Genomic DNA, 26,852 nt, shown 5'->3' with positions numbered 1-26,852 from the left:
AGAGTTCAACATGCAGGTCTTTAAATCTCTCTCACATGAAGGTGAATTTGCAAAGTGCAAACCTGATAAAATTGCAACAACTCCCTTCCTCAGAATGGGCCTATGCCAGACCCCAAGTTTGTCAGCTGGTTCAGCTCTATGCAACTCTGTTAATTTACCACTTGAAGAATTTCTCCAAGAGGCTTAGATTTTTCTCCATATCTTGCATGAAAGGACTTTATGAGACATTAAGTGTCTTGCAAGAATGGTTGTGTTTTAAGGCTTCACCTACCTGTCAGCAACTAGACTGGGCTGGGGGCACGGGGGGAACCACCAGCACCTCCCTTTGGTACAATTAATTTGATGAAATTTACTGAACATTTATTCAGTTCTGATGAAAGCAACAGCAAGCAACATGATATAAAATATGCATGAGTCTGAATGTGTATTGCTAGGCATATGCTCCGTACAGTATGTTTTATGCTTGATAGCATGGTATGGTACAAGTAGAACAAGAGATGAGACAGAACTACAGCTTAAAATCAAGATTATTTTGTTACTTTTTCCCTTTCATTGAGAGCAGAAATAAAGTGCTAAAAAATGTGCAGAAACCCCAATCCCACATTAAAAACCCAGTATTTCCTGCTGTAACAATATGACAATGGCCTACAACATTTATCAATATTGAGGACCCTTTTTTGCATAGTTACCTTGTGAAGTCAGTCATCTCCATCATAATCACACACATTCTCTTGGCCAAAACAATGATGTCATTGCTGGTATCATCCCATATTTCAATCTCTGCATCAAGCTTACTCTTGACTTTTTTGAAGTCGGCCACTTGCTCAGCTATCTTTTCCTTTTCAGCCTCTGGCAGTTGAGTCATCTTGGCCTGAAACATAAAATGATTTGATTTGCAAAATGTCTATGTCAGAGTGTTTTTTTTTTTTAAAACAAAACCACTGGATATTATTAAATATGTAACGCTTCTGAATTTCAAAATGCATACGCTATCATTGGGTTGTGCCAAATAAATTACCTCAGTGTAATGGCGACAGTGGTGTCCATGAAACCATTAATATTAATATAGTGAGGGAACAAAGAACAAATTATTTCAAAGAGCCTTTATGAAATACAACTGATAGATTTTGCTTTTTCTTAGGGATGAAGGAGCCTAAGAGATATTAATTATTATGTATATGCAAGTTTCACAATGCAATATTCTTTCAGGTAGTTAAGAATAACTGAAAATCCTTAATTGTCCTAAAACTTTCAGGTATGCCTGCCCTCTCTCCTGAGAAGGCTCTACAGTATCATTTTAAGAACTGAGACTTAATTGTTCAAATATGCACCTTCCGTCCTTGAAGAAGATAGATGAACATGTCAGAAATCAGTACGTGAATAAGGTTACCAAGAGAGTATCCTGGATGCCAAGAGGAAAACATCCCATATTCTAACAAAGCCGCAGCCAAACTGGGCGCAGGCAGGACACAGCCCTATTCTGGGCTGCAGCTCCAGACTGTTTGCAAACATTTCACCAGCTAATACTGTTGGAAAATAAAGGTTTAGTATAGCTAGAAGAGTTGTGTGTTTCGTGCAAGCTCACTCTATGGAATCAGAACATTCAATCTACACTAAATGCATGTATTCTTCCAACATTTAAGCATTACTGAAGTATTTCATGTATCAAGAGTGAACCAACTTCTGAAAACACAGCATAGTGAGAGAAATTTTTTACTTAATATTCTTCTTCACAGGAAGGATTATCAGCCTGCTCCAGACAAGAGTCAGATATACCTCCTGTGTCAGAAACAGGCCAGGTTGCAGACAGCGGCTGACATATCACGTGGCCATATGGCAGCCCTGGCCCTTCCTAACACCTTCTGCCCCCAAAAGAGAGAAGACCTTGGCCTCCAGGTCTTGGTGGCCCTACTGCCATAGTGGATTTCTCTCCCACCTTCTCTCTGAAGGGGTGCACCTCTTGCACTGCAGGCCATCAGGAGCTCAGAGTTACATACAGCAACTATTCACACACTGTAATTATGCAGCAATTAAACAATAAATATTTGGGACTTGTTCTTGTTTATAAAACATCTACCATCCATAAAATGGAAAGTTAAGGCAGTGGCAGAATTACTTACAATTAGTATCATGGGTAAGCAGTTTAATATGTAATGTATATATTTTTCAAGCCATACAATTTCAGAGATTCCATTTTTGCTTGAAACACTCTGTCACAAGGTTAATTTTTGCATTTACATGAATTACTGGAAATTACAGGTCTCCCAAAGTATAACTACATTATCATTGCAGTCACAGAATTAGAAAGTGTTACTATTTTACGGAATACTTAACCTGTTACCTGGAAGGAAAGCAACAACAACAAAGCAAAACAAATCCCACAAACACCTAAACTAAGACACATTTTCCTCATGGCTGTAGGTTCAGCTTGCTGGGAAAGGTGTGGAACAGGCAAAAATAAGAGTTGGGCTACACAGTTCAGATAACTGAAGTACCCTTTTAATAATCCAGCACATATTTGCTGATCGGTGGACACTTCTGGTATTTCCTAGCCCCCAGCTTCACTACTGTTTTGAGCTAAAGAACACAGGCCTAGATCTGGAAACCCCAAGAAAGATGACATTTTAATGACAGAATTGTGACATACAGTACCCTGCTATGTTCCAGCAATAATGAGTTTCAGGTGGAATGAGACATTATCCACTGGAACAAAGGGGCAAAGGAAACAACAGTTCTGACCTTGATTTTTCTTTCATTTCCCTCATAGTGTTTAAAGCCATGCACAGCAACAAAATAAAACAATTGCATACACAGCCTCTTAAGCACAGATACGGTTTTGTATCAAAATAGGAGAAAATTATTTTTTCATTATTTCTAAGACAAAATGTTTTTTGTTGCAGTAGCATGTAACAGTCAGAACTAGGTGAAAGAAGAAGTTATATTTTCCTTTCTTCTACTACAAAACCCCCAGGTATATATAGATACTTAATTTCCTTGCATTAGCTCTTCAGAAGGCTATTTATCCCTGGTAGCTGGGAGTCTCCAACATTGACGTTATTTGCACTTACCACGTGAGACTGATGCGTCTTTTCATTTCGGCTCCTTCTAAGTTTCAATCAATTCGCTATCACAGATACTGACGTTTTAAGGTCAGAACAAACTGTCCACATGATGATAAAAGCAGAGGACACGTAGGGAGTAAGTACTTGCTGAAGATTTTGACTCTTCTCTCACTGGTGTACTATGTGCCAGTGAGATGCAAAACCAAAGAACCCTTTTTTTTTGCCTAAATTTGTCTGTGGCTACACTCTAAGGAACTGACTTGCATATAAACTTCTGATTATTCTCTACAAGTTCTAGACTGACATGCTTTTTTTCTTTCCTTATCCCCTTAAACAAATGACTGCCTAGATCCACACCACCAAAATTCTCACCACTTACGAGGAAGAGAGGAGGGAAAGAAAAGCCACAAGAAGCACAGTATCTTCAAGCAATTTGTTTCTGTTATCAAAAGCTACTTTTGTCTGAGACAGAGGTGAGCCAGATATCCTCTTCAAAGGGAAGAACCTCCCTTTGAAAATTATTTAACACTTCCTGCTTTGTAGGTTGCAGCGTGTCACGTAACTATAAAGTAGAAAGAGAGAAAAACTCTACAATTTTCTACAATTTTGTAGGTTACAAATAAAACAAACGCCACTCTCCCAGTGTAACACATGAAAAACTTTCCAGAGCTTTTACAAACAAGAATACAAACCAACATGCTCTTCACATACAGTAGTTGGCACAGATTACAGTAATGGCACAGATTCAAAAGCCCCAATTCATGTCCCTGCTTTGCCCTAATTGAGAGCTAAGCTCTTCATTCCAGCACAGGCTCAGCAGCCACAAGAAGCCATCTCACCTATGTTCTCGCTGCCCTGCTACACAGTCAGCTGAACACTTGACAGAAGTGAACAAAATCTCTCTAAATCACCCCAAGGACAAGCATAAATTTCAGTCAAACTATTTTAAAACAGTTCCTTATACTGCTTTTTCTACTGAGTGAATAATTGTTAAAGTTTGGATAAAGAGGCCAAAGAGAGAACAGTAGATATTCAGCAATTCGCAGCAAAGCGAATACACAGGATGTTTCCCAGAGATGAGTTGTGTGAGGGTGTGATAATGACAGCTGAGAGAAGCTGGATTTCTTCTGTCAAATATACTATCTGCTGTCACCACTTGTCATGTTCCAATTCTAAGAACTGTAACATGCCTGCTGAAGTCCAGCATTCTTTGAACAAGTTCAGAGAGTGCCTCATTTGTGCTGTCACACCAGTTCCTCTGTATTTTTAGATACAATATAATTGGATAAAAAGGTAAAGCTATCAGGAAGTAATAACAAAAGAACAAATTTTTCAATGGCATTTTTGCATCAGCCTTCACTAAAAAGGTTGACTTAGATGAGGCAATTGTCATTCAATCTAATTTCTCCTTGTCCCAGTGTAACAAGCCAATAGATTAAGAAGCAACATGTCATGAATCTGGGTTTCACTAAGGTTTTGTCATTGGTTTTCACATCATCCTCATAAATAATCTACAGAAATATCACCTACATGTAATTGCCACTGGGTGGATGTGATACTGGTTAGAAAACTGCGCACAGAATACACTTGTCAAGAACACATGCCAAACTAGAGGGATCTATCAGGAGGAATTCTGAAGGGACCTGCCCTGACTCTGGCATCATTCAGGATTTTCACTAATGGTGTGGATGACAGAGCCAAGAGTACACAGTACGCGTCTGCAGTGTAAGAGGCCTGGTTTAACATAAAATGGTCCTCGTTTACAATTCAAAGTGATCTTGAGAAACCTGAGAACTGATCTGAAAACATAACAGGATGTATTTCAGCTGAGACATGTACAGGGTTTTACACCAATATGCACACAGAACTGAGACACAAGTGGTTATCAGCAGTTCTGTGGGTGAGGATTTGTTGATCAAAATGTTGTACTCTTGACAAAGGGCAAATCTCATACAAAACTCATTCTGAAGTATGTATACAGAAGAAAATACGGTAAAGCTTACGCTAGTGCTTGTTGTTGAGACCACAGCTGGCATATACATTTAACAATATGAACAGTATGGACACGAGATTCACACTGCCATTAACCAACTGAAGAACATTCAGAGGAAAGAAAAACAGAGCAAAAAGACATAATGAAAGCACTATCTTAAAGGATAAATAAAGGATATTGGAGTTATTTAATATGGAGTTTAAAAAACAGCGAGGACATGGAATTAGGATCTACAAATAAAAAAAAAAAAAAAAAAAAAAGGTATATGAGGTATAAAGAAAACAAACACTTTCCAATAAAGAGTGAATTCCAGTAATGAGCTAAATAGATACAGCAATGCAATTGCTCTTATATATGCATGTGTCAGGAAGAAGTATATTATAATAAAAGGCCAGATCAGCCTACTTCTCAGAGTTCTTTCCAGTCCTACTTTGTAATAGTGTATAATATTGGGACTGCTACAACCTTGAGTCTTCCATTAACTTCGCCTCTTCCCCTTACCAAAATGGGGTAACTTAAGCATTAGCAAGGAAATTAAATCCTTTTTATAGATCATGAGTTCTGACAGGGAATCTTCTGCTGTGTATTAACTGTCAAAATGATTAGTAGCAGGACCTACTTGAAATTAGTTATTTGCATTATGGTTGAACTTTTATCATCAGGATTTCAAGCTTCTGTGTGGCTTTGAAAAAAATTAAATTTACAAAATACTTTAAACTCAGCTTTTTATTAACAAAGTACCACATCCTCCTGTTAATGGATGCCAGCATTTCTATTAATGTAGGAACTTAGATGTAAAGTACTTCTTACTTCAGTAAGAATAGCTGATTCATTTAATGGCAAATTCACTTCCCTTCTAAATACTGTTTTGTGCAAGTATCAATAGGTGTTCTTGGTGTTTCCTTTTGTATTGGTTTGGTAAGACTTTTATGTCGCCATCTTTTCAAGACTAAACATCTTTTTAGATTAATGATTAATTAATTAATGATTGTTGTATTTAAGATGTAATACAAATAAGACAATAAAGTAATCCAGCGTGGATTTTCTCAATCTCAATATAATACACACTGAGACAACTCTTTATCACCTCTGAATTGTTGTGTAAACATAGTATGAAACAAATCCATATAAAAGAAGATCTTATTCTGAGACATTTCTGTGTATGTACTCACACAACAGTCTGCAGGACTCTGAGAAAACCTGTGGGTGGGTGCTGCCTGAAAGCATTTCTGCTCTTGTCATCCCTAGGTGGATTACGTATGAGCTAAAACATTTCCCCTCTTCTTCAAGATAAACACCTAACCTGTAGCAATAACTTTAAAATTAAGCTAAGCTGTTTTCCTAACTCATTTAGTAACTTCCAACACAAATTTTCTCCTACCATCAGAATGTACATTGTCTTGTAACACTGAAAATTAACTGGGCAAGTACTTACTTGACCTTCTCTTCAATGCAAAATTATATCATAAACCACTAACTACCTCAAGTGGAATTAGACTGATCATGACGGGATAAATTTCCTGAAGGAAAATTACTGTGTGATAAGCTTGCAGAGTAACTACACAAATCAGATCCAACAACCAGAGGCAGCCCTAGCTTTTAGCTGAGAAAAACTGTGTTAATCTTTGGATGCACAAGCAGCATCTGTTTTTACAGTAGCTAAGGATTTGGTCCTAAGGATCTCCTTCAGGGATGTAAAACCATCCTACAAATAACGATGAGTATTGCTATCCAGTTTAATGACGGAGGGATCTCACAGCACATTGCCCAAGTTAACCTGCACGCCACAGAGTGGGACGGTGCCATAACCATTCACATATTCATCTTGAAGACATGAATTATCTGAGAGAAAGATCAATGAAGGAACATTTCTGAAATTACCTATGTACTTGCAGAGTCAGGAACATAAACACCAGGTCAAATCTCAATCTGTCATCTCACCACAAACCTATAGTCTCTATACAGACAGATTCTGAAGAATTTATCATTAATAATATATGAATTTTTCCTACATAAGGAAAATGAGATTTGCTAGTTGAGATGTTAAAAGTGGCATACGCACATCACATCTGTTTTTACATGCTGCGATGGTTTTTTTATGTTGTGATAAAAAGAGAAAGAAAAAAGGTGCTTTCACAGGCAGTAATTCCCTGTTGGAGCAGAGAGAGATGTGACATAGCAGAAAATACAACACTCCTGACAAAGGAAGAGGAATCAAGAGTGATATTATGCAGAGCTAGTATATCAAGACAGGTATATATAAATAAAATTGAATTACTGTAGTGGAAATGCCCAAGAGAAAGATCTCAAGGAGGAAAAAAAGTGTCTCTGAAATCTTGCCATACCACTTCTGGAACAGCCATTCTTGATGTTACTGCTGCGTGCAAGAGCCTCGCAACAGCACAGGAAACCTGCTGCAGAGCACAAAACAAAACCCCTGTCTAAACCTTAAAATCTGTCTTCCCTATACACATGCTTCATTTTACTAAATAGGTTCTAGGTATAAATCTTCAAATATCAATATCAAGCAGTGGTACAAAACAAAGAGGCCTTATATCATTGTTCATGTTTGGTGCAGCAGGAAATTGATTTGTTCAAACATTTGTTTAAAAGAAAATGTATGTGAAGGTTTCTGTCAACATAGTGATTTAGGTTAAGAGGGTATGTATCTAATTTAGTCAAAGCTATAATTTCCAATTAATTTTTTGAGTAACATGCCATTTATGGACCTGATAATATACTGTGAAAACTAGGAAAACTGTTCCCAAGTAAAGATGAAGAATCGGAATTTGTGGATTATACATCATGTGCAGCACAAGGGAAAGCACATCCCAGAGACACCTCTCCACAGCAATACCCTGTGTCTCTGATTCTTCATTGCCAGCTCCCTGCTCACAACTGTCCTCAGCATTTACTTCTGGCTTTGTGTAGAAATCTGAAAGCATGTGTTACTCATCACTTTCTTTTCAAATAACATTCCCTTTAAATAAGTATTCTGGTTCATCTCAGAAATTAAGAGCCATGTGTCAAAATGTGATATTTTAAAGCTTTAGTGGATCTTTTGCTACTACATTACAATAGTAAACATCGACAAACTACTACTAATGTTTTCCCAGTGAGAGAAAACCTTCAAGTGATGTCATTATGGGATATTTATGAAAATATGCAAGTACATCATCTGCACCTGTCCCAAATGAATCCACAGCATCTTATATGGGTAATGTTTTGAAGGAAAACCTTGCCTTTCGTAACTACAACAGAAATCTTGGCCTGTAATGTGGGGGCAATGTGCTGACATTTACAAAGAGTAGCTTTATTAGAGAAGGGCAGCTAGTATATTTTAATTGCAAGTTACATTTATTAGGTAATAACATTGTACGAACTGACCTTTCACAGAGTTGTTACATTTCTCACAATATTTTAAGAATCACATGACTGTTAATTAACATGTAACTGAAATACACATATGCAACATAAGTGAACAGCCTTTATTTTGCTTAGTAGCTTTTCATTAGTACTTAGGGTCTTAATGAAGAAAATATTTGTTTGGGGAATAAAAGAAAGAAGTGCTTGTTGAAAAGCAAATGTGAATTAAAATGTCATCTTCTTGACATAATTCTTTTTATATTAAAAAGTTTTGCTTTTTCCAAACTATCTCTATAATTTATAATTTCCATTACGGGAATAATACTAGAATCAATCAAGTGTGAGAGATCCGTTACTGCCCTAGGTATTGAGCAAACAAGTAATGAAATAGACATTTCTGACTCCATGGATATTTTCACTTCAGAAAGTTATGAATAGAGTACAGTTTTGCTGAAACATCATTTAAAATGGAAACATAAAGAAGATTAATATTTGCTAAATACATCAATTTTGTACCAAGAAACCTTTTTGTTACGTCAAAAATGTTCCTGGGGTCTTAAAAATGTTTGAATCTGAACAATAACCAGTAATGTAGTGGAGTCCTCAGGTTAAATGATGATACAAAAAGAAAACCAGATTCAGAACTTTGGAGATACAGAAACTGTCAGATACTGTATTAAGCTTTTCATACTTCCTCATAAATTCACTAGTTAAGCCACCCAATGTAGAACAGTTCCCACATGAACACAGCAGGCACAGTCTGTAACTCAGCTGCTGTGGTGCTAAGGTTGCACATGCAGCCCTTACTCTTCAGTGCATTTGAACCTCCTCATACGTAGAGGCTGGTTTGGGTTAACACGCATTGCAGGCTGCACTAAGACCCAGATGTAAAAAATGCCTTAATAACCTACCTGCTATTAGACCAAGCCCCATTTATGAAACTCTAACATGTTAGAATTTTTCTGTCTAATTTACACTGGTCATTGGAACTGGCTCCTCAGGGAAGCAGTGACGGCACCAAGCCTGTTGGAGTTCAAGGAGTGCCTGGATGATGCTCTTAGTCATATGGTTCATTTTTAGGCAGTCCTGCAGGGACCTGGACAAGATTCTTATCGGACCTTCCACCTTGAGATACTCTATGATTCTACATCTTTACCATGTATTTACACCTTTTCTCTCTCAGGTCATACATATCATTTTATGCCCTCTGCACATTTTCAGAAAGCTATTAAGAGCTGAACTAGATTTTAACGTTTCACTGTATGACTTCAAGTGGCTTTGTAGGAACAGTAATACAGTAGCATTTTTGCCCTTGTCAAATTGCTTTTTAAATAAACTGGTGTAATACCTACCCTGTCAGTCTTCCCTTCAGTCTGAATACTTGTACGGCTACGTGCATCATAGTCTTCTTCAAGGTCAGATACATCCTCTAGCTCCTCAGGTGTCTGAGGAAAAAACATGTAGGTTAGTAACTTTGATATTAATGTCAAACATACATTATCATTTGGTCCACGATAATCTCTGACAACTAGTCCTGTTCTAGCAGTGGACTGGATACTGAATGCCAACTAAAATCAAATTGTTTTGCACAGCTCTGACCTAGTTCAGAATAGCCATACTTTAATTAAAGCACTGACTTTTAAAGCTGGTACTCAGGAAAGTTATTTTTACTTAAATATTGTGTTATTGTTGCTAGAAAAGGTGTCTTACAACAAACGTTTACATGACCAGGGTGGATGCCTATGTTTTTAAAATGAAAATATGTTTCTACTATGTTTACTAATTTTTCTACTACTTTTCTTAACTGTCCAGAAATACTCATACACCCACTCTCCCATCTCCACAGCAGATCTGGTAGTCCCTCAGAAGGCCTAGTATTCTGTCAACGGGAGCAAGAGGCTTCAGAATCCTGCTGATTTCTGTTGCTACACTGAAATAAGAGAGTGCTCTAAGTCAGCTCTGTGTCTGGGAGGGGAGAGCACCACGTCCCCACTTTTGAACATGTCACTTCTCAATTCCATCAAGCAGCACAAGTTCCTGCACTACAGGAACGATTAAGTGGCCCTAATTTACTATTTGTATACATGGCATTATTTCATATGCCACTGTCTGCTCCTTCTAGTCACCTCACCTGCCATCTAAGCAACACTGGTTTTTTACATGAAGATACATATTTGCATTATGATAATTTGCTGCCCTTTTCTACTGTTGTAATGTTTTCTTAGGACTGTGTGCTTTTTGCCTCTAGGTGGATAGGAAGAAGTAGTTCTTACAGTTATCAATTTATGATATCAAGCCTTCTTCCCAACAAACAAAAATTAATCAGCATTAGGTAAATACTTTTATACTTTGTTGAGCATATAAGCGTTTCACAGTCCTTGAACTATTATCCTTCAAACAGATACTACATATGTTGGGAAAAACACAAATTCTATTTTTAGCCTCCTCTCTTAACATGTTCTCTGAATTCTCTGAATTCCTTCTCTCTTCCTCTCCACTGAATTTTTTACTTTTTTCTTTCATAGACTCCAAAACATGAGTGATACGGGCCAGTCTATGTCTTTTACTGTGTATACTGTATGTATGGTAATGTACCCACAGTTAAAATAATCTCTTTTGGTAACAGAGATTTTGGGTACTCTTCAACCATGCATGAGCAACTCCATCAAAAAAAATTGTTAAACTTATGACAGGAGCAATTTCTATATGTTTCAAGTCTTCACATTTATTTCTTCCTTCCCACCTAAAAACATATTTTACTAAAAAAAAAAAAAAAAAGTCTTCATTCAGGAATTCTGAATTTAATCACAAATAGTCAAAAAAAACCCCAAACATAATGAACATGGCTATATGAAGGACCTTAAATAAGACATTAATAGCAAGTTTACTCATATTAACAAAACACTGCACAACGAAGCAGACAAAACTTTTGGGATTATGAACTACTTAAAAAAATAATATTGGTTCTGCTGATGCAACAGGGCACTCAAAAATCTTCCCTTATCAATTAGATTCAGATTTTGAAGAACTAAAAAATATAGAACCAGAGTCAATATATAACTAGCAACAGATCTACTACAGCTTGACATCTAGAGTTCCAATTAGAGGGAAATGCTGACATTCCTAGTACCCCAAAAAGCCTGACGTGCCAAGAGAACCATGACAAGAGGAGGACCATCACATAACGCTACCAAAAGTCACACAGAAAGAAGCCTGGTCATTACTTTTACCCAATTTGCTATCATGTCAAATGTAATTTTTTAAATCCAGAATCACTGTATGTTCTCATCACCTTATTTTTACTGTCAAGTTATATATAAACAAGATCTGTTCAGAGGGACACTATTGGGTTCTGTTATTTTATTTCTGGGTGCACAGCACAGTAATGGCACTACACTGAACTGAATAAATCCACCTGCACATGTTCACATCCTTTGGGAAAGCGTCTCTGCGGTGAGAGAGCAGTATATAAGCGACTAGACTTCAAGGTCAGCCTTGAAACAAGGTTTAAATAGCACTCCAGTACCTGAAGAGCACACAAGTCAATTTCACTCACTGAACAAAACAGTAATTTCTATGAGAAAACATTCTAAGAAATAAAGAACTGAAAGCTGGTGCTCAAGCTGGCAGAAACAGAATGCTGATGGTGAAAATGCACCTAGGCTTCCTCAAGAAAACAGGGAGGTAAGCAATTTTTGAGGCAAAGATAAGCAAAATGCTACACTGGTAAAGCAGGCAAAAGGAATATTTTGTTTTCACACACAGACTAACAGTGTGCTGAAGTCTCTCAGCTTTTGTCCTGGCATTAGATGTAGTAAGAATCCCACAGCAGCTGAAGGTGTTACCAAGCAAACGTTGTTTGAACACCTGCAGTGTGGTTGGAAAATCAGATTTTGCTGTGGATGGATATCCATGAAATAAAAATAACTATCACAAACTCACTTTAACTGAAACACTTACAGACACTCTTATCAAGAGAATCAACAACCAAAAGCATATTAAAATGGAGCAACTTCAACTTCTCAGGATTACACTGACCAGGGCCCTCCTTGGTTCAGTGAGACATTTGTAGAAAAAAAGAAATCACTTCCTTCTTAAAGCAAAATGATACTGGGCTACTACACAGAGAAACACATTGCGATTCTCAGGTTTTTCTAAACATTAGTTAATTTTTTTTTTCCCTCAATGATCATAATGTTGGATTCATGATAGCAGGGCACCATTCCTTCTCCCATGAACACATACTCGGGAATGTTAGACAACCACACATTTCCAGTATGTATTTTTTCCCTTCTATAAAACATGGAATACAAGATGTCATGACAGGGCACAGTGGTTAATAATTTTGAGACAGTCACATTATTCATAAGAGGATTTTAGGTCATGTCACTAAGAGCTTTATACCATCACCACTGCACAACGAACTGCATATATTTACAAAAATATTATGTTAGGAGTCATTGAGGGAATTCTGTAGATTTATATTAATACTATTTTTCTGTGATGTTAAACTACATATATCTTACCAGCCTAAATGCAGAAAACTCATAGAGGAGAGAAGACAGGAAAATGACACTAACATAAGATATCTCTAAATGAAAGGCTCAGGTAAGCTTTCCATAGATGAAAATATGAGTCTATTAGTCTGATACAATAGTTTCAAAGCCACAAGCTGTACAACAGAGATCTCTGTCCAGCTGCATTGTACAGGGACTCACTCGCCAATTCTTCGCTCACAGGCAGGACACCGGGTCAGAGTCTAAGTGCAAGCAGGCTCAGATCTGAGCCCCTCTTGGCCCAGCTGTCCAAACACTGTCAGAAAGCTTTTTTTGCTTTAAATAATGCATATGCCCTTTTCAGGTTGTAAAATTTATCTGTGGCTGCGATGAGAGGTTTCCTGTGGAAAGCTTATTTTCCCATCTAGAAGAGTGCACTCCTATTGAGTTCTTCCTAAGCAATTTTCTCCAAAGTCCAGATCTACCAGGTTTTGAACCATCAGTACTACAAAATTCAGGAACACAAACAAACACACCCACGCCACCACAAAACCCTATGCGTTACAAAGGACTAAAGGCAAAAGTTTCAAGCACAAAGGAGCTCTTGATTTATTAAACTTCAAATCATAAACCACAATAATTTTCAGACACAAAGCGCCAATTAAAAAAAAAAAAGACAAAAAAACTCACACCAAAACAAAGCAAACAAAACAACCAAAAATAACCCACAAAGAAAGAAACAAAAAAACCCATAACAATGCAAACAATAGAAGTAGTTACTTAATTCTTTACTCTTCTTAGAAGTTGTTTTATGTAATTCAATGAAAGATCTGTGATTTTTCATATTGCTTTCATGATCCACTGTTTCTTAAATAGCTGAGACACACGTGTATCTATTTGTATGAATTTTCCATGTGTGAACACACGGATATTCCATACTGGGAGAACGGCAGTTTTGAATTCTACGCTCACCCTCAATGCCACGGTAAGAAAATGTCATTGCATGTTTGAACTGGTACAATCTACCAGGGCTTGTAATACACAGTAAGGTGCTATCATCCATAAACAGCAATCTTGCACAGAAGAGCAGCAGAGCCTGAGGACTGGAGTAAGAACAATGGAAGGAATTTCAAAGTACTGTTTGAAGTTGACTATTTAGGTCTGTAAGATATAAACTGTGCATAACCTCCAACACTAACTGGAGTCTCAGCAACTGCAAGTGACAGAAAAGGAAGAGATAACTAATAAAGGACCTGAATGGCAAAATCACTATTAAGACATACAAAGTATGGAATTTCCAGTAAACCAAGGAAGAACACGGAAGTCAAATGAAGTCCTGTGCAAGCCTCCGACCAGCAACAACCCATAAGCTCATGTGTGAAGCATGGTGGTAAAAAGAGTTTGGAAATAAATTTAAACAGAAAACTTTGGAGAAAGGTTTCTAGCACTCCTAGGAGCAGAACTCTCCAACAGTCTCCCCTAGGGGTGCTGGAGGAGGGGAGAAACCTGTTGTTAGCTGAAGCCTGAGCAGCCTACCCTGAAGCCTTGCAGCAGCTGTCTGAGAGAGCAGAGGTGAGCCAGGATGGGACACCTGCCCCAGCCTCCCTGCCCACTGTTCCAAGAGATTTCAGTCATTTGGAAAAAGCCTTTGCTGACCCCAATGAAAATGCATTCAAGTATGTCCTTACACATTTAAGACTATAATTCCGTTACTACTGCTGACATGTTACAAAGTTGTGTGTATTTCTTTTCACATTTCAATGCTTGTAATAAATCTGCATTCTTGATGGTTTTGCTACTGAAGACTCAGGCTGATGATTCAAAAACATACGTATAGCCAAGTCCAGTACTGATGAATTTTACACCTTTCTGGTATCCGACTTCAAGCCACAACAGCAAGTCATCACAATTGCACATGGGTGTCTTCAGGCTATGAAGTACCTTTTCATCTATGAAATTCTAAACGCTCTCTGATGATAAACCTTTTCATTTGATTTTCTACTACAATTTTAAAGAGATTAATAAAACCAAGGTATGGCCTTGGTCTTTAGATCTCTGCCGGTCTTTCCAAAACGCGTGCAAATGCGGTCTTTGGTTTATTTGCTTTGTAATCCAAGCTTTGTAAAATGAAGTGTTTGACCAGGTTGCAGGGAATTTTTTCCAACACAAAGGCTTTTATCCAAACAACTTTATCTAGGATCATTCTCTTTTAAAGGTCACATACACTCATGAAACTATTAATCCCGCAAATACAGGGTCTCGGCTGTTAAAAAATAATGCAGAGCCAAGTCTGAAATCTCAAGATATGCAATGTAAATGGGCAAAGAGACATCATGATGTGAAAGGAAGAAGCTATCTCCTCTTATCTAACATTCAATTAAATGCTGACCTTTAAACTGTCATTATATGCTCTTATACTTTATCTTATCTTGGTTTCAACACCCCCATCAATCATTCTTTTTCCCAAATGAATAATAAAAGGCAGCGCAGCCTAACACCTTAACAGGAGTTAAGTTGATGGGTGATGTCTTTATTATAGCACTGCAGTTATTTGCGGTATGTAAACACCACAGCAGTGACAGAAAGGCTTGTAAGGACTAGGAGGATCCAAATTCGTCTATTAGGTTCTTCACTGAGAACACAATGGGTTTAAAGAGATTATCCATTCTACTCTGGACATTTGACTAATGCCAGTATTTCGAAAATTTTATCATGTCAAGCAGCTTGTCATTCAGTGGAACAAACTATGGTAAATGTGTCACAAATGGGCCCTCTGCAAATATTAGTTAGTGTCTGATATTTTTGTGCATTAGTTACAATACCATCGTTATTCCATGCTTAATTCTGCCAGATGACAGGCTGCCAGAGTTTTGATGCACTAGAGGGAGGACAAGAAATTGCAAGCAGTATTTATTTTTCAGATTAATTCACTAGAAGTACTTTTCAAGTGTTTGCTAAAAGCAATTATTTTGAAAACTATGAAAACTCACATTATAAAGGGCAAATTAAAATCCTATGTTCTTAATCTGTCAATGTTGTGACATCTCAACCTACGGCAAATACCATCCCCCCATTTGTCATTAAAAATGATCATATATTTATTGTTGAAATCTGTTCTTGGCACTTCCCTTAAAATGACATCTTTTGCACACCACATTATTTGGGATATTATGAATATAAAGCTAAGAAATGATTAATTAAAGCAGAGGTCATAGCTCTGCCATTGATAGCAGTATTGTCACCAACTGCTGGCAAGGAATTCGTCACCTAGTAAGATCATTCTCCTGCTACAGCCTGTAGACATTATCACCTACATTTGAAAATGAACTATCTGTAAACAGCTGATGTTTTAAAAATAATAAATGCTGTGAACTCATAGTATGGGGTAAAAGTTACCTTATTACTTCTGGATGCTAGAAGGTTTAGTTTGCTCATTTAACAATAAGCCAAATTATAGTATTGCACTCTAGGAGATTAAGACAAAAAAGGTAAGATTAATCACCACTAGGACCAGCTAGACAGATCAATATCCTGACTCCACGTAACAATTCCTGCTTTCAGTTTTCACTGAGCATACATTAGGATAACAGTCTTCTCAATAAACAGCCCCGGAGACAGAAAACATGTGAGCAGAGGGGTGTAATGGAAAAGGTTAAAGTTAAATTTTTGAGAACTGCCTTCTGAAAATCCTTTTAAAGTACAAACTGTGAAGCTGTCACAGCTGATTAAGCTGGCACAGAGAGTTTTAGCACCTATTTTCTACCCAAAGTCACACCTCTTCTGCTGGAAACCTATATTTCAGCCCTGTTTTCATTCTTTCCTTTCTTGAAGTTTCCTTGTAGCCCCTGGAACACGGATGGCACTTTGTAGTTATGCCACTCTTGCATACCGCCAAGAACAATTTGAACAGAGTTTTACTCCTGAAAATACTGACCTAGTTATGCTGTTGTAAAACCACTGAACACATCTTTAAAACGAAAAAGTTGAGGGAAACTTTAAAGTTGCATGAAAAATCATAACTAGTAATGGTATCATAACCGTAAGGGTCAAAAGATACAAGGAAGATAAGGTTTATAATAGAGGTAGCAGTTTCTTAGAAAATGAGCAGGATTAGAAAAGAAACCAAGATTTCAGAAGTACAAATTCTTTACCAGGTACTTGAAGACTCTCATGGGAACCTGAAAGCTGTTTTATGTTTTCCAGATATTTCATTTAAAGGCAGCACTTTTTTGGTATGAATTCTTCAAAAACAATTAAAACACTAAGTAACTACAACAGAAAATATGACCAAACATAGCTATTACAATTATGTGCCTTTGCTGCAACCAAAGTCCTTGTCTTCACTCTATTAAAACAATGGCAACTAATACACAGTTCCATGTAAAGTGTATCTTTTGCTTATTCTTATTAGATAGAAAACTTCACCACATGGCTGAGAAGCTTCCATTTTAATCTCAGACAATTAGTCATCAACAAGAAGAGAACAGTTTTTAAAACAAGTGATTTGTTGTTTTGCTTATCTAAATGGTATTCCCCATTTCCTCATTTGCTCCATCTAGTAGGAAGCCAATTAAGACACTTTAATTATAATGGAAATGTTTCTGAAGTTGTTTGAAGACAGATACTGAAAAGCTAAGTGTTGTTCTCACTTTTGCCAGTAACCTTTCTAAGGTAAATGAGATATGGCCTACTGATTTCATAGTTGTGATTAAAACAGTAGACTTAATTTCGAAACATGACTTGAATATTCAAAAATGGAAAGAGAAAAAAACAAGTTTTCTGTACCACACCCATATGTATTAGAAGTAGTCTACAACATCATTATTGTAGGACTGGCTAACTCCAAATGCAACCAGATGCTTTACATTTTGAGTCTTCAAAAATTCACGTTTCCTATGTTTTAAAAAAGCTCAGAAGTACAAACTGTTAAATGAATCATGTTAAAAGATAATATTAACAAAAGTAACTCCCTTGGATGGATTAATAAATACCTTAGCAAAAGATTGCCAATGATAAGTACATTTCTCAGACCGGAGTAGATGAAACTATTATCTACGACCTCAACATTTGCTCAAGTCTCTCTCTACTATCTGATCTGAAAGTAAAATAGATCAACTTAAAACACAGTACACAGAATAAGCCTGCCAAGCAAAAATTTGTGCATAATTCTACAAATACAGAATGTAATGCACAGCCCACTAATGAATGCACAGGTAGCACTACCGTCACTCTTCCCATACATACCCATCAATGACTTAATCCTGAAGTATAAACTTCTCCGTTTTAGCGGCTGTTCCTCCCAGACACAAAGAAAAAATTAAACGATCCTAGCCATGAATCCTGTATCCATCACTTTCATTCCTGCTTTCAATTATCAAGAGGCTTCTGATGCCCAGAACACACATCCACCCACATTCAGTCACTCAGTGACCAATAACTGTTCAACTGAGTGATCGGTGCCAGCTGACATGGAACTAAATAACCCATTAAGCACATTATTGTGCAAACCAGCCTTCATGTCACAAATCAGTGATTTGATCCTGCTTTAAGAGGCTGATAGCCTTTATTACTAAGTAGACTTCCCAAGGGAAGCAAAATTAAACACCTCCCCCTGCCACCCCTCAGAGAACACTATTTTGGGTCTGGTTTCCGAACAAATTATTTATTACATGATTTTGTGTAATTTTTATAGATGCTAAGGAGAATCAATCAACAACAGCTGTTTAGCTACATGTACATTGTCTGTTATTACTGTAACAATAACTTCAGCAGTCCATGGACAATTCTTGGGTTTGCAAGTGAAATAATGTCTTTAATTTGGGAAGGTTTCATGACAAAGTTATGTGAAACAAGGCAGCAAGGAATATTCCCCTCCAACTCTAATACATCCAATTAGAAATTTATTCCGTTCAGTATTTTCCTGTTCCGTTTTTTTTCACAATGTGCATCTTTGACAGCCACTGCTGGCCCATGAAATGGAAGGAGAGATAGTCAACATAACTGGCTTTACAAACACTCTGCCACAGATGAAAATGGCACAAAGACAGACACAAGATACTTTGTATTTATGAAAATTTAACAAAATCTTCCTTATGAAAATTAGTTTCCTTAATGACTAAACTGAATCTTCCCCTGTGTAGTCAGAGCTTATTCTTGTTGTATCCATTATGAACATGCAAACAGATTTTCTCCTTTCTTGTGCAACAATATTGTATGTAATTGAAAATGGCTATCATACCTTTCTCTGCTCTTTCCCTCTCTGTCACTCTATTCACTAGGCTAATTAGGACTAACTCATCTGGTATTTTTCTCATAGGTTGTATTTTCTAATACTCCAATTATTCTAGCTGCTATAAATCAGAGTGCATTTGCTTTAACAACCGGGGAATTTTGGAAGCGCTCAATGCTCATCTTGGAGCCATAAAACTCCACCTCCCTTATTTTTAACGAAGGTACATAAAAAGCAGAATAACTGCAGCCAACGGGGACTCAATAAAATCTTGCTTGGCTGCATAGGTGAAATCGGTCTTTCAGAGATCTCCAACATTATCTGACTTGAACAGTAAGTGAACAGCAAGAACTAATGAATCTAAATACGAATTAATCATAATCAGCTTAAATTCAATCAGTAACTGGAGCTGATCAGCAATATTTTATCTCATTGCAATAGATTTAAAAAAAAAAAAAAAAAAAAAAGTATTTATTACTAGAACAGAAGGGAATATGGCTTTTTTTCACGAGAAAAAACTCCAAACCTTGGGTAAGTACTTGTTAGGAAAGTATTAATGAAATTCATTTGATTTTTCATTGCTGCTGCGCATCTATAATTTCAGGGCTTTGTGGAAAGTTCTCAGGCACATTAGTAATTTCAGTAAAACCCTTTCAGAGTGAGTTACGTATTAGAACCAGATCTGGTTTTAAATGTCCTGAAAAAGTTTGATTTTGACAATGAGAACAAATTTCCCTGATAAACTAATGCAGCTTTGGGCATTACAGAATGCAGTTGATGGGATGGCAAAGGTACCTCAATAGAGGTACAAATTCCGACTTGTAGCACGTGCGTAATTCTATCAACTTCACTGAGGTCTTTCACTCTAAATTACTGGCCCCCAAAAGCTTTGGTGAGAATATGGCTCTGGTATGTTGTCTTCTCCACAAACAAGAGCTGTGGCTCAGCAAGGACAAACCTGTACACCTTACATGAATGTCTAAGCACACTTCAAAGTCTTAAGTCTCTGCCATGAATAGTAGTTTGTTCATGTGTATTAATTTGCAACTCACAAAATATAAGGCAGTAGAACAACTGATGTCTGTCCTGTGAACTGGGTGAACCTATATTTTAAGTAAAACAGAATACAATATGAAGCAGAACTTATGCTTCTATGAAATGGCAAAAGCCATACAGAGCAGTCTCTTCATCAGTGTCAGTCTTTATACAGAGAGAACACAATGTGCATTAATGACATTTGCTGCTAAAAGAAAGGAAAACTTGAAAGCAAACAGGCTGAGTAACAGCAAACATGGATTTATCAAGAATACATAATGGTACAACAATCAAACTTACTTCTTTGATGAGATAATGCCCTTTGGTGGGCAGAGCAGCAGAAGTTTTTGTACGCTTTCACACGATCTCCTTTTAAGTAAAGTAGAGAAACAGGTTCTAGATGAACCTCTGATAGTGTTTGTACATAATTGGTTAAAAAATATACTCCAAAATAGTTATCAAAATCTGTCCAATAAAATGAAAGGACTTCTCAAATAGAATCAAACAGAATTCCAGAGGCATCTGCCCAATATTTTCATAAAAATTTTGTACAATAAAGTAGAGTGGGCTTACTAAATCTGTAATGATACCAAATTATTGAGAGACTGTGATTATAAAGCCAGTGTTGAAAAGTAACAGAATCTTGACAAATGGACTGAGAATGAGCTAGCACAGTAGGAACAAATGCAAAGTACTGAATTTAGGCAGGAAAAATCCATTATACAAGCAAGAGATGGGAACTAAGTGGCTAAGCAGGAGCTCTACAGAAAAGCATTAAGAATTACAGTGCATCAGAGGCTGAACAGGAAGCAGCAATGTCACATTCTTGAAAAAAAAGGTAAGTAGATTGTTAGAAGTATCTGCAGGAGCAGGGTCAGCAATCTGTAAGAAATAAGCTGCCAACTCAACTCAGAGTTGAGGTGCCACTGGAAGTTCCTGCATCAGGTGCTGGGCACTGCACTTCCAAACAGAGATAAACCAGCTGAAGAAAAGGACTGCAACAAGGATGAGCACGATATCGAAAGAAACACTCTTTAAGCATACAGAAAACAAGGAGGAGGAGATAGCCTTTAAGCTGCTGAAAGAAAACGTGTGTGGGGGATTTTAGGACGAATTTTCTCAAGGTAACAAAGGAGTGGAATAGATTGCTTGAAGACACTGGGGAGTTTCCAGCTGTGGATGTTTCCAAGAACAGGTCAAACAAATGAACATTGGGAATTACTTGAAGTTAATCCCGATCTGCACAGGAAACAGTACCAACGGAGCACCACTGTGCTTGAGCTACTCAGCTGGAACTGGACATGAAGGAAAGCGAAGCAAATATTATACAAGCTTGAAGTTTGTCAACACTGCTACTAAGCCATTTATTTACAATCAAAGATACCTTGACATGCGCAGATTGCACTACGGAATACCTGCTGTTAGAGCACAAGTAAGGCCTTTACAAGAATGATAAACTGAAATACAAATCAATATATACAGGAATGATGCTTTAATTCTGATAAGATAGTGTAAATCCTGAGAAATAGATGAAAAACCTTCCAACAGCCATTGTGTGAAATTCTTCATTCAAGCAGAACACTACTGTTAAAACACAGTAAGAATTATTACTGCTTGGAAGTTTAGAATGGGATTTGCAATATTTAATGTAATATAAAAAAAAAACACTCTAAAAATAGAATAGATCTCACATATAGTGAGCCACAAATCCTTGATTCATACAGAAGAATCAACTTTGAAAACAGTGATCACATAAATGATACTGTAATTCATTTATATAAATTTATTTGCCTTAATTTCTAAGCTGATCAGACACCCAGGGAACTAGTCAGAGCCATTTCAATCATCCAAACTCTAAAATTTTCTTTTACCCTAAACAAAAAACGTAGTAAGTCACTGATTTGGTTTAAACATCTGTGTGGTTTTGTGTCTCTCTTTAAAAAAAAAAAAAAAAACAAACAGAAATACTAATATGTTAGTATGCATATATATGCAAGCAGTATGGATATTAAAGAGTACTTATTTGATGCAGTGCAGGAAGACTTACTACCGTTATTACTAAGACAGCATGAAAAAATACCCCTACTTGCTAAATATACACTAGGAATCACAGAATGACGCATTATTCAGATATAGCGCATTATGTTTTCAGAGAACCTCAACAGCGCTATTTACTAATTTTTAAGTGCTTATTTTTAAACCATTCACAGCTTTCTAGTATAGTGTTCTAACACAGATAGAGGCAACATGAGAAACAGAGAAGGGAACTGAATAGGTGCAAACACCTGGATGAGTCTGAGAGACTTGAAAATTCAAGATTTAAAAGAAAAGAGGGAGGAAGCTTACTTTCACAAATAAGAAATCCAATTCCAACTAGGAAGGAAAAGGGCAAAGGCTTCAAAAAGTTAAAAGACAGGAAATCACTAGTCACGAATGCCCAATGAACTGCCATGCCAGGGGACCACATGGAAACTGGATCCAGGCTGAGATGAGTAAATGATGTCTGCTGCTCACAATGCTGGAATGGCCTTTATCTGTTTCTCTTTTTTAATACTTTATTAACAAACTCCTATTTCTCTCTCATACAAAGTAATAAAGAGTCAGACCTTCAAGCAAAGTAATTGCCCCAGTTTACTGATTTTAACATAGTACTAGGCTACAGAACTGCCTTTACTCTCTGAAGCCTTCAGCAAAGTCATCTGGCCCAGGAGAGAATGGCAACTACTAATCATGAGGGTGACAGTACTTTCACTAAAATTCCAACTGTTTTAAATTGCATTCTTGGCCTGTTCTGGATCCTGTCCTGGTTTGTCCAGCGCTTCCCTTACTTGGTATAGGAAGGCATGGCAGAGTCGTGAATTTAATTCTGGAAACAAGGCTGAGTTGGACTAAACTCATGGTGCCACTTTTTTCTTCCTGTCTAGCTCAAATGACTTCCCTGGTGTGTAGATACTAAGTACAAAGACTGAGGTAGACTTCAGGGCATGTGAACACGGGTCTCTGGGCCATAAACATGGTATTTAAACATCCATCTTCTGATCTACATCCACTTGTCAAGGCAGTTTTAATGTCTCTGTCCCCACTTCTAAAAAGAATTTTTGAATCGGATTACTGTCCTATATGATTTCCAAGATAAAAATCATAATTCAGTCTCTTTTCCAAAGAGACTGGCACCCTGTGAGAGTTCCAGTTTTCATCCGTTACAAAAGAGATTTCTTATACTACCTTAGTATCAGGCATGAGAAGCAGATCTGCATGTGAACAACATGAGACAAACTGTAAAGTAACAGCAGAGAAAATGGAAAAGGAATGAAAAAAAGGAGGGGAAGGAGAAGAAATGAAGAGGATACAAACAAAAATGCTATGTGAGGCAGGATAACACATAGCTAGGCCTGTGCGCAGCACCGTGACTGTTCAAAGAATACTATCCTATGTTTTCATGGTAAGCTATTCATGTTGGGCATTGGATGGTTCCTGACATGAATTTCAACTGTTTTTTTTACTTTCTCTTTGTGGAGGATGTTTTTTTATTTGCAATTAATAATGTTCTCAACTTTTTTTTTTTTTTTTTGCCTAGGTGGTAGATAAATCTCTGAGCTCATCAACATACCCAAGAATAAAGAAAAAAAGGAGCAGAGATGTATCACAGCCTAGAAGCCAATTATTCCTGGTAAAAGCTGCCTGCCCAACCTCTGAGTTATGTGGCAGTTCTACAGAATGTGTAAGAGTGAATCATTCCATCTCTAAACATCCAGGAAACAGATAATACTTGCTACTTGCTACTTATTTTCTGGAAGAGAAAAATATCAGGAGAAAATGATGAACTAAAAGCAGCATAAAATTTCTTCTGCATTTAACTCCACCAGTAGAGAAACGTGATCATATTGTAAGGGTAAAACACTCCCATGAATTATAAAGCTAGTATGTTCTACAAATGCATGGTGCAACTTCATATACCAAAAAAACCCAAACAAAACTAACAACACAGCAGCAACACTATCAGCCAGGATAATATTTTCATTCAGGAAAAAATAAGTCCCTTCATGCACATCCTTTCTGCAGTTAAAAGGCAACTAGGGTGAGTCATCTGCTTTCCGATCTGTGAGTTTCCTATAAACAGCAAGAGCAAATCAAGCAGTTGAGCCTTAGATGGTGGAAGCTGCGAGATGCAAGGCTTAAGGCTATATTAATGGAATGCAACTGTGAAGTGGAAAGGGAAGCCTAAGTTTAGGCAGACACAATTTTAGTCTTCATCTCCGTTGAGGACTGGCTCTATTTCGGTAAGTCATTAGTCCACAAACCCCAACATTGGCAAATGAAGAAGTCATAATTTGCACTGGTGCTGCTCTGCTTGAAATCCGACTCAGTTCTACTTCTGGCTTCACTTACTGAGGTGACAAGCTTGTTTTATTTGTTGGTCACTGACCAGTCAGACTGAGCTTTGCACTTACACAGGTCTGGGGTACTGGTGAGATCTCACATCACTTTAAGCATGTAACTGTGTGCTACAAATTTACCTCTGCTTGTTGGGGCTAGCTCTTCCTCAGTGAAAGAGCAAGCAATTATTCAGCTCTCTTCTTTATCTGCTGAATATTAAATAAGCCTCATACTTGTTTTTTCACACATTCGGAATCCAGCTTCCACAAACTCATGAATATGGTCAGAGTGTATTTGACAGAACAACCTTGTGGGGTCCGCAGAACTCGCAGATGTAGCATAGCGTGTCATGTTCAGGTGGGATGCCAGCCTGGTTTCTCACTAAGGCAAAAGGAACTGAACTCCCATTCTGATAGCACATCAGCAACAAAGAATGTTGTCTGACATCTGCTTATCTGATGTCCTCAATGAAAAATGACACACCAATTATGAAGAAGGTAAGAGGCAGGCAGTGGTATGATTAATGTGGAAGAACAATAGATGTCAGTTATCCAGTTGGCTCTGACACCAATTAGTGTTGTCAAGAATGTGGCCCTCACTGCAGGACTACACAGAGTCAGCCAGTTAACTCCAGGCCCCTGGAAGAACAATGATATTCCCCTACCTGTAGTGGCTGCGATCCCAATGGAGAAAACGCGATGACACTGCTGTAAGGGGACATGCTGTTACTGGAATGTGGCCACCAGCTGCTGTGGGTGCAAAGGAGATAACTAAGGTGGTCATCTGTCAACAAAACCATCCTTAGGGATATGTAACCACACGCATGTGCATCCCCAAGATGCCACCACCTCACTCTAGATAGTTACCAGCTTTATTCTCAGTACTTCACATGCATATGCTTTGCAGCATCATAACATGGAAGTTGTTACTATTTTTGTAAGTGAATTTAGCATTGTAACAAATCTCAGTATATTCCACAGGCTAATCAAATTGGCACATATGATCATGTCTCATGCACTGTTTCATGCTTGACCTTGTCTAGGAAAAAGGAAGGATTGTATTTTCAGAGAGAATTCTGTCCAGCTTGCTGAATAACTGTGTTTTCTTATATTTTCTATAATTAATTTATGCAGACTACTTCAGGGAGAGCAGGGTAACAATGTCCTCCTAGTAACTGATTTTATGCTAGATACTGCTTAAATTTCCCAGTAACTAAAGTACTTGGTATAGTGAGCAGCAAGAAGGCCTTAAAAGCTAATAGCTAAGTTATGCTGAAGAAATGGTGCTCTAAAGCTGCAATTTCAACACAACCCATGCACTAGATGATGCACAGTACTCCCCTGCTGCAACACACTTCACTGCAGTATCAATATACACTTACTTTGTTAATACTGAATATAACAAAGGGCCTCTTTTCTCTCTTTTTAAGAACAGGCAGCGACTCCCAGAGTTTCTCAGGTAATTAGGTACCAACTGGTTTGTCAGCCTCTGCAGAATCTGATTTCAGGTAAGCAGTACTTAAAAATACCATCTTCCATTTATGAAGCTCAGTAGAGGATTTTTTTTTTTTAATTCTCCAATGAATTTTCTTTCAAGGTTTCTGGTTTTTTCTGAGTTAGTTTCCCTGTTACTACTCCTCCTCCTTACTTGGCATGCCCATCTGCCTTCATCAACATTCCAACTCTATGAGCACTTTCAAGAAAATAAGCTGGTGTGATTCAAGCTTGCAAGCCACCATTTAAACAAAAATAAAATAAGACAAGAAGGTATTATTAATAGCAAAATCTGAACTCAAGTACACCTATGGAATACTAAGGACTTATAAAAATGTAAACCAAAATAACTACTCAGGGTTAAATAACTAACTTATCACAAACGTTTTCACTGTCACATTGTTGCATCAGCAAGAACATGCATGACAACAGGACCGGATTCTCCACTGTTACACGACTGTAAAGCACAAAACGACACAGACCACAGCACTGCTACTCCATATTTGTGCCAGCAAAACTGAGATCAAAATCTAGCATGCAGAGAATTACTATTACATTTTTGAAATCTGATTACATATTGAATAAATTTGTAATGCACCTCGCTGCTTTTCTGCATCATGCTAAAAAGAGTCCATCCTACCAGTTAAATGATTCCACAGAGAAAATAATGGCAATTGAGAATTTCAACTAGGCCACGGGCTGTACAGATGATTATGATTAGCAAAAGGGATCTATGGCCAGACTGACACTGAGCAATGAAGATCTCTGAGCCAGAACTGGCACTAGCACTGACACAGCTGA

General features: G+C 37.5%; 1 protein-coding gene across 8 annotated transcripts in view; it reads right to left on the bottom strand.

Annotated features, from left to right (window-relative positions):
• Positions 1–26,852, bottom strand: part of CTNNA3 (catenin alpha 3) — a 450,315-nt gene that overhangs the window by 47,502 nt on the left and 375,961 nt on the right. For all 8 annotated transcript variants that reach the window (XM_065843203.2, XM_065843202.2, XM_071811659.1 and 5 more), the window contains 2 exons: positions 9,774–9,866; positions 690–871 (listed from right to left, as the gene is read on the bottom strand). In XM_065843203.2, the coding sequence (XP_065699275.1) occupies positions 690–871; positions 9,774–9,866 (275 nt within the window). The remainder of the gene's footprint in view (positions 1–689; positions 872–9,773; positions 9,867–26,852) is intronic.

Source organism: Patagioenas fasciata, chromosome 8 (assembly GCF_037038585.1).
Source record: "Patagioenas fasciata isolate bPatFas1 chromosome 8, bPatFas1.hap1, whole genome shotgun sequence".
Taxonomy (NCBI): domain Eukaryota; kingdom Metazoa; phylum Chordata; class Aves; order Columbiformes; family Columbidae; genus Patagioenas; species Patagioenas fasciata.
This window is presented reverse-complemented; position numbering and strand designations above follow the sequence as displayed.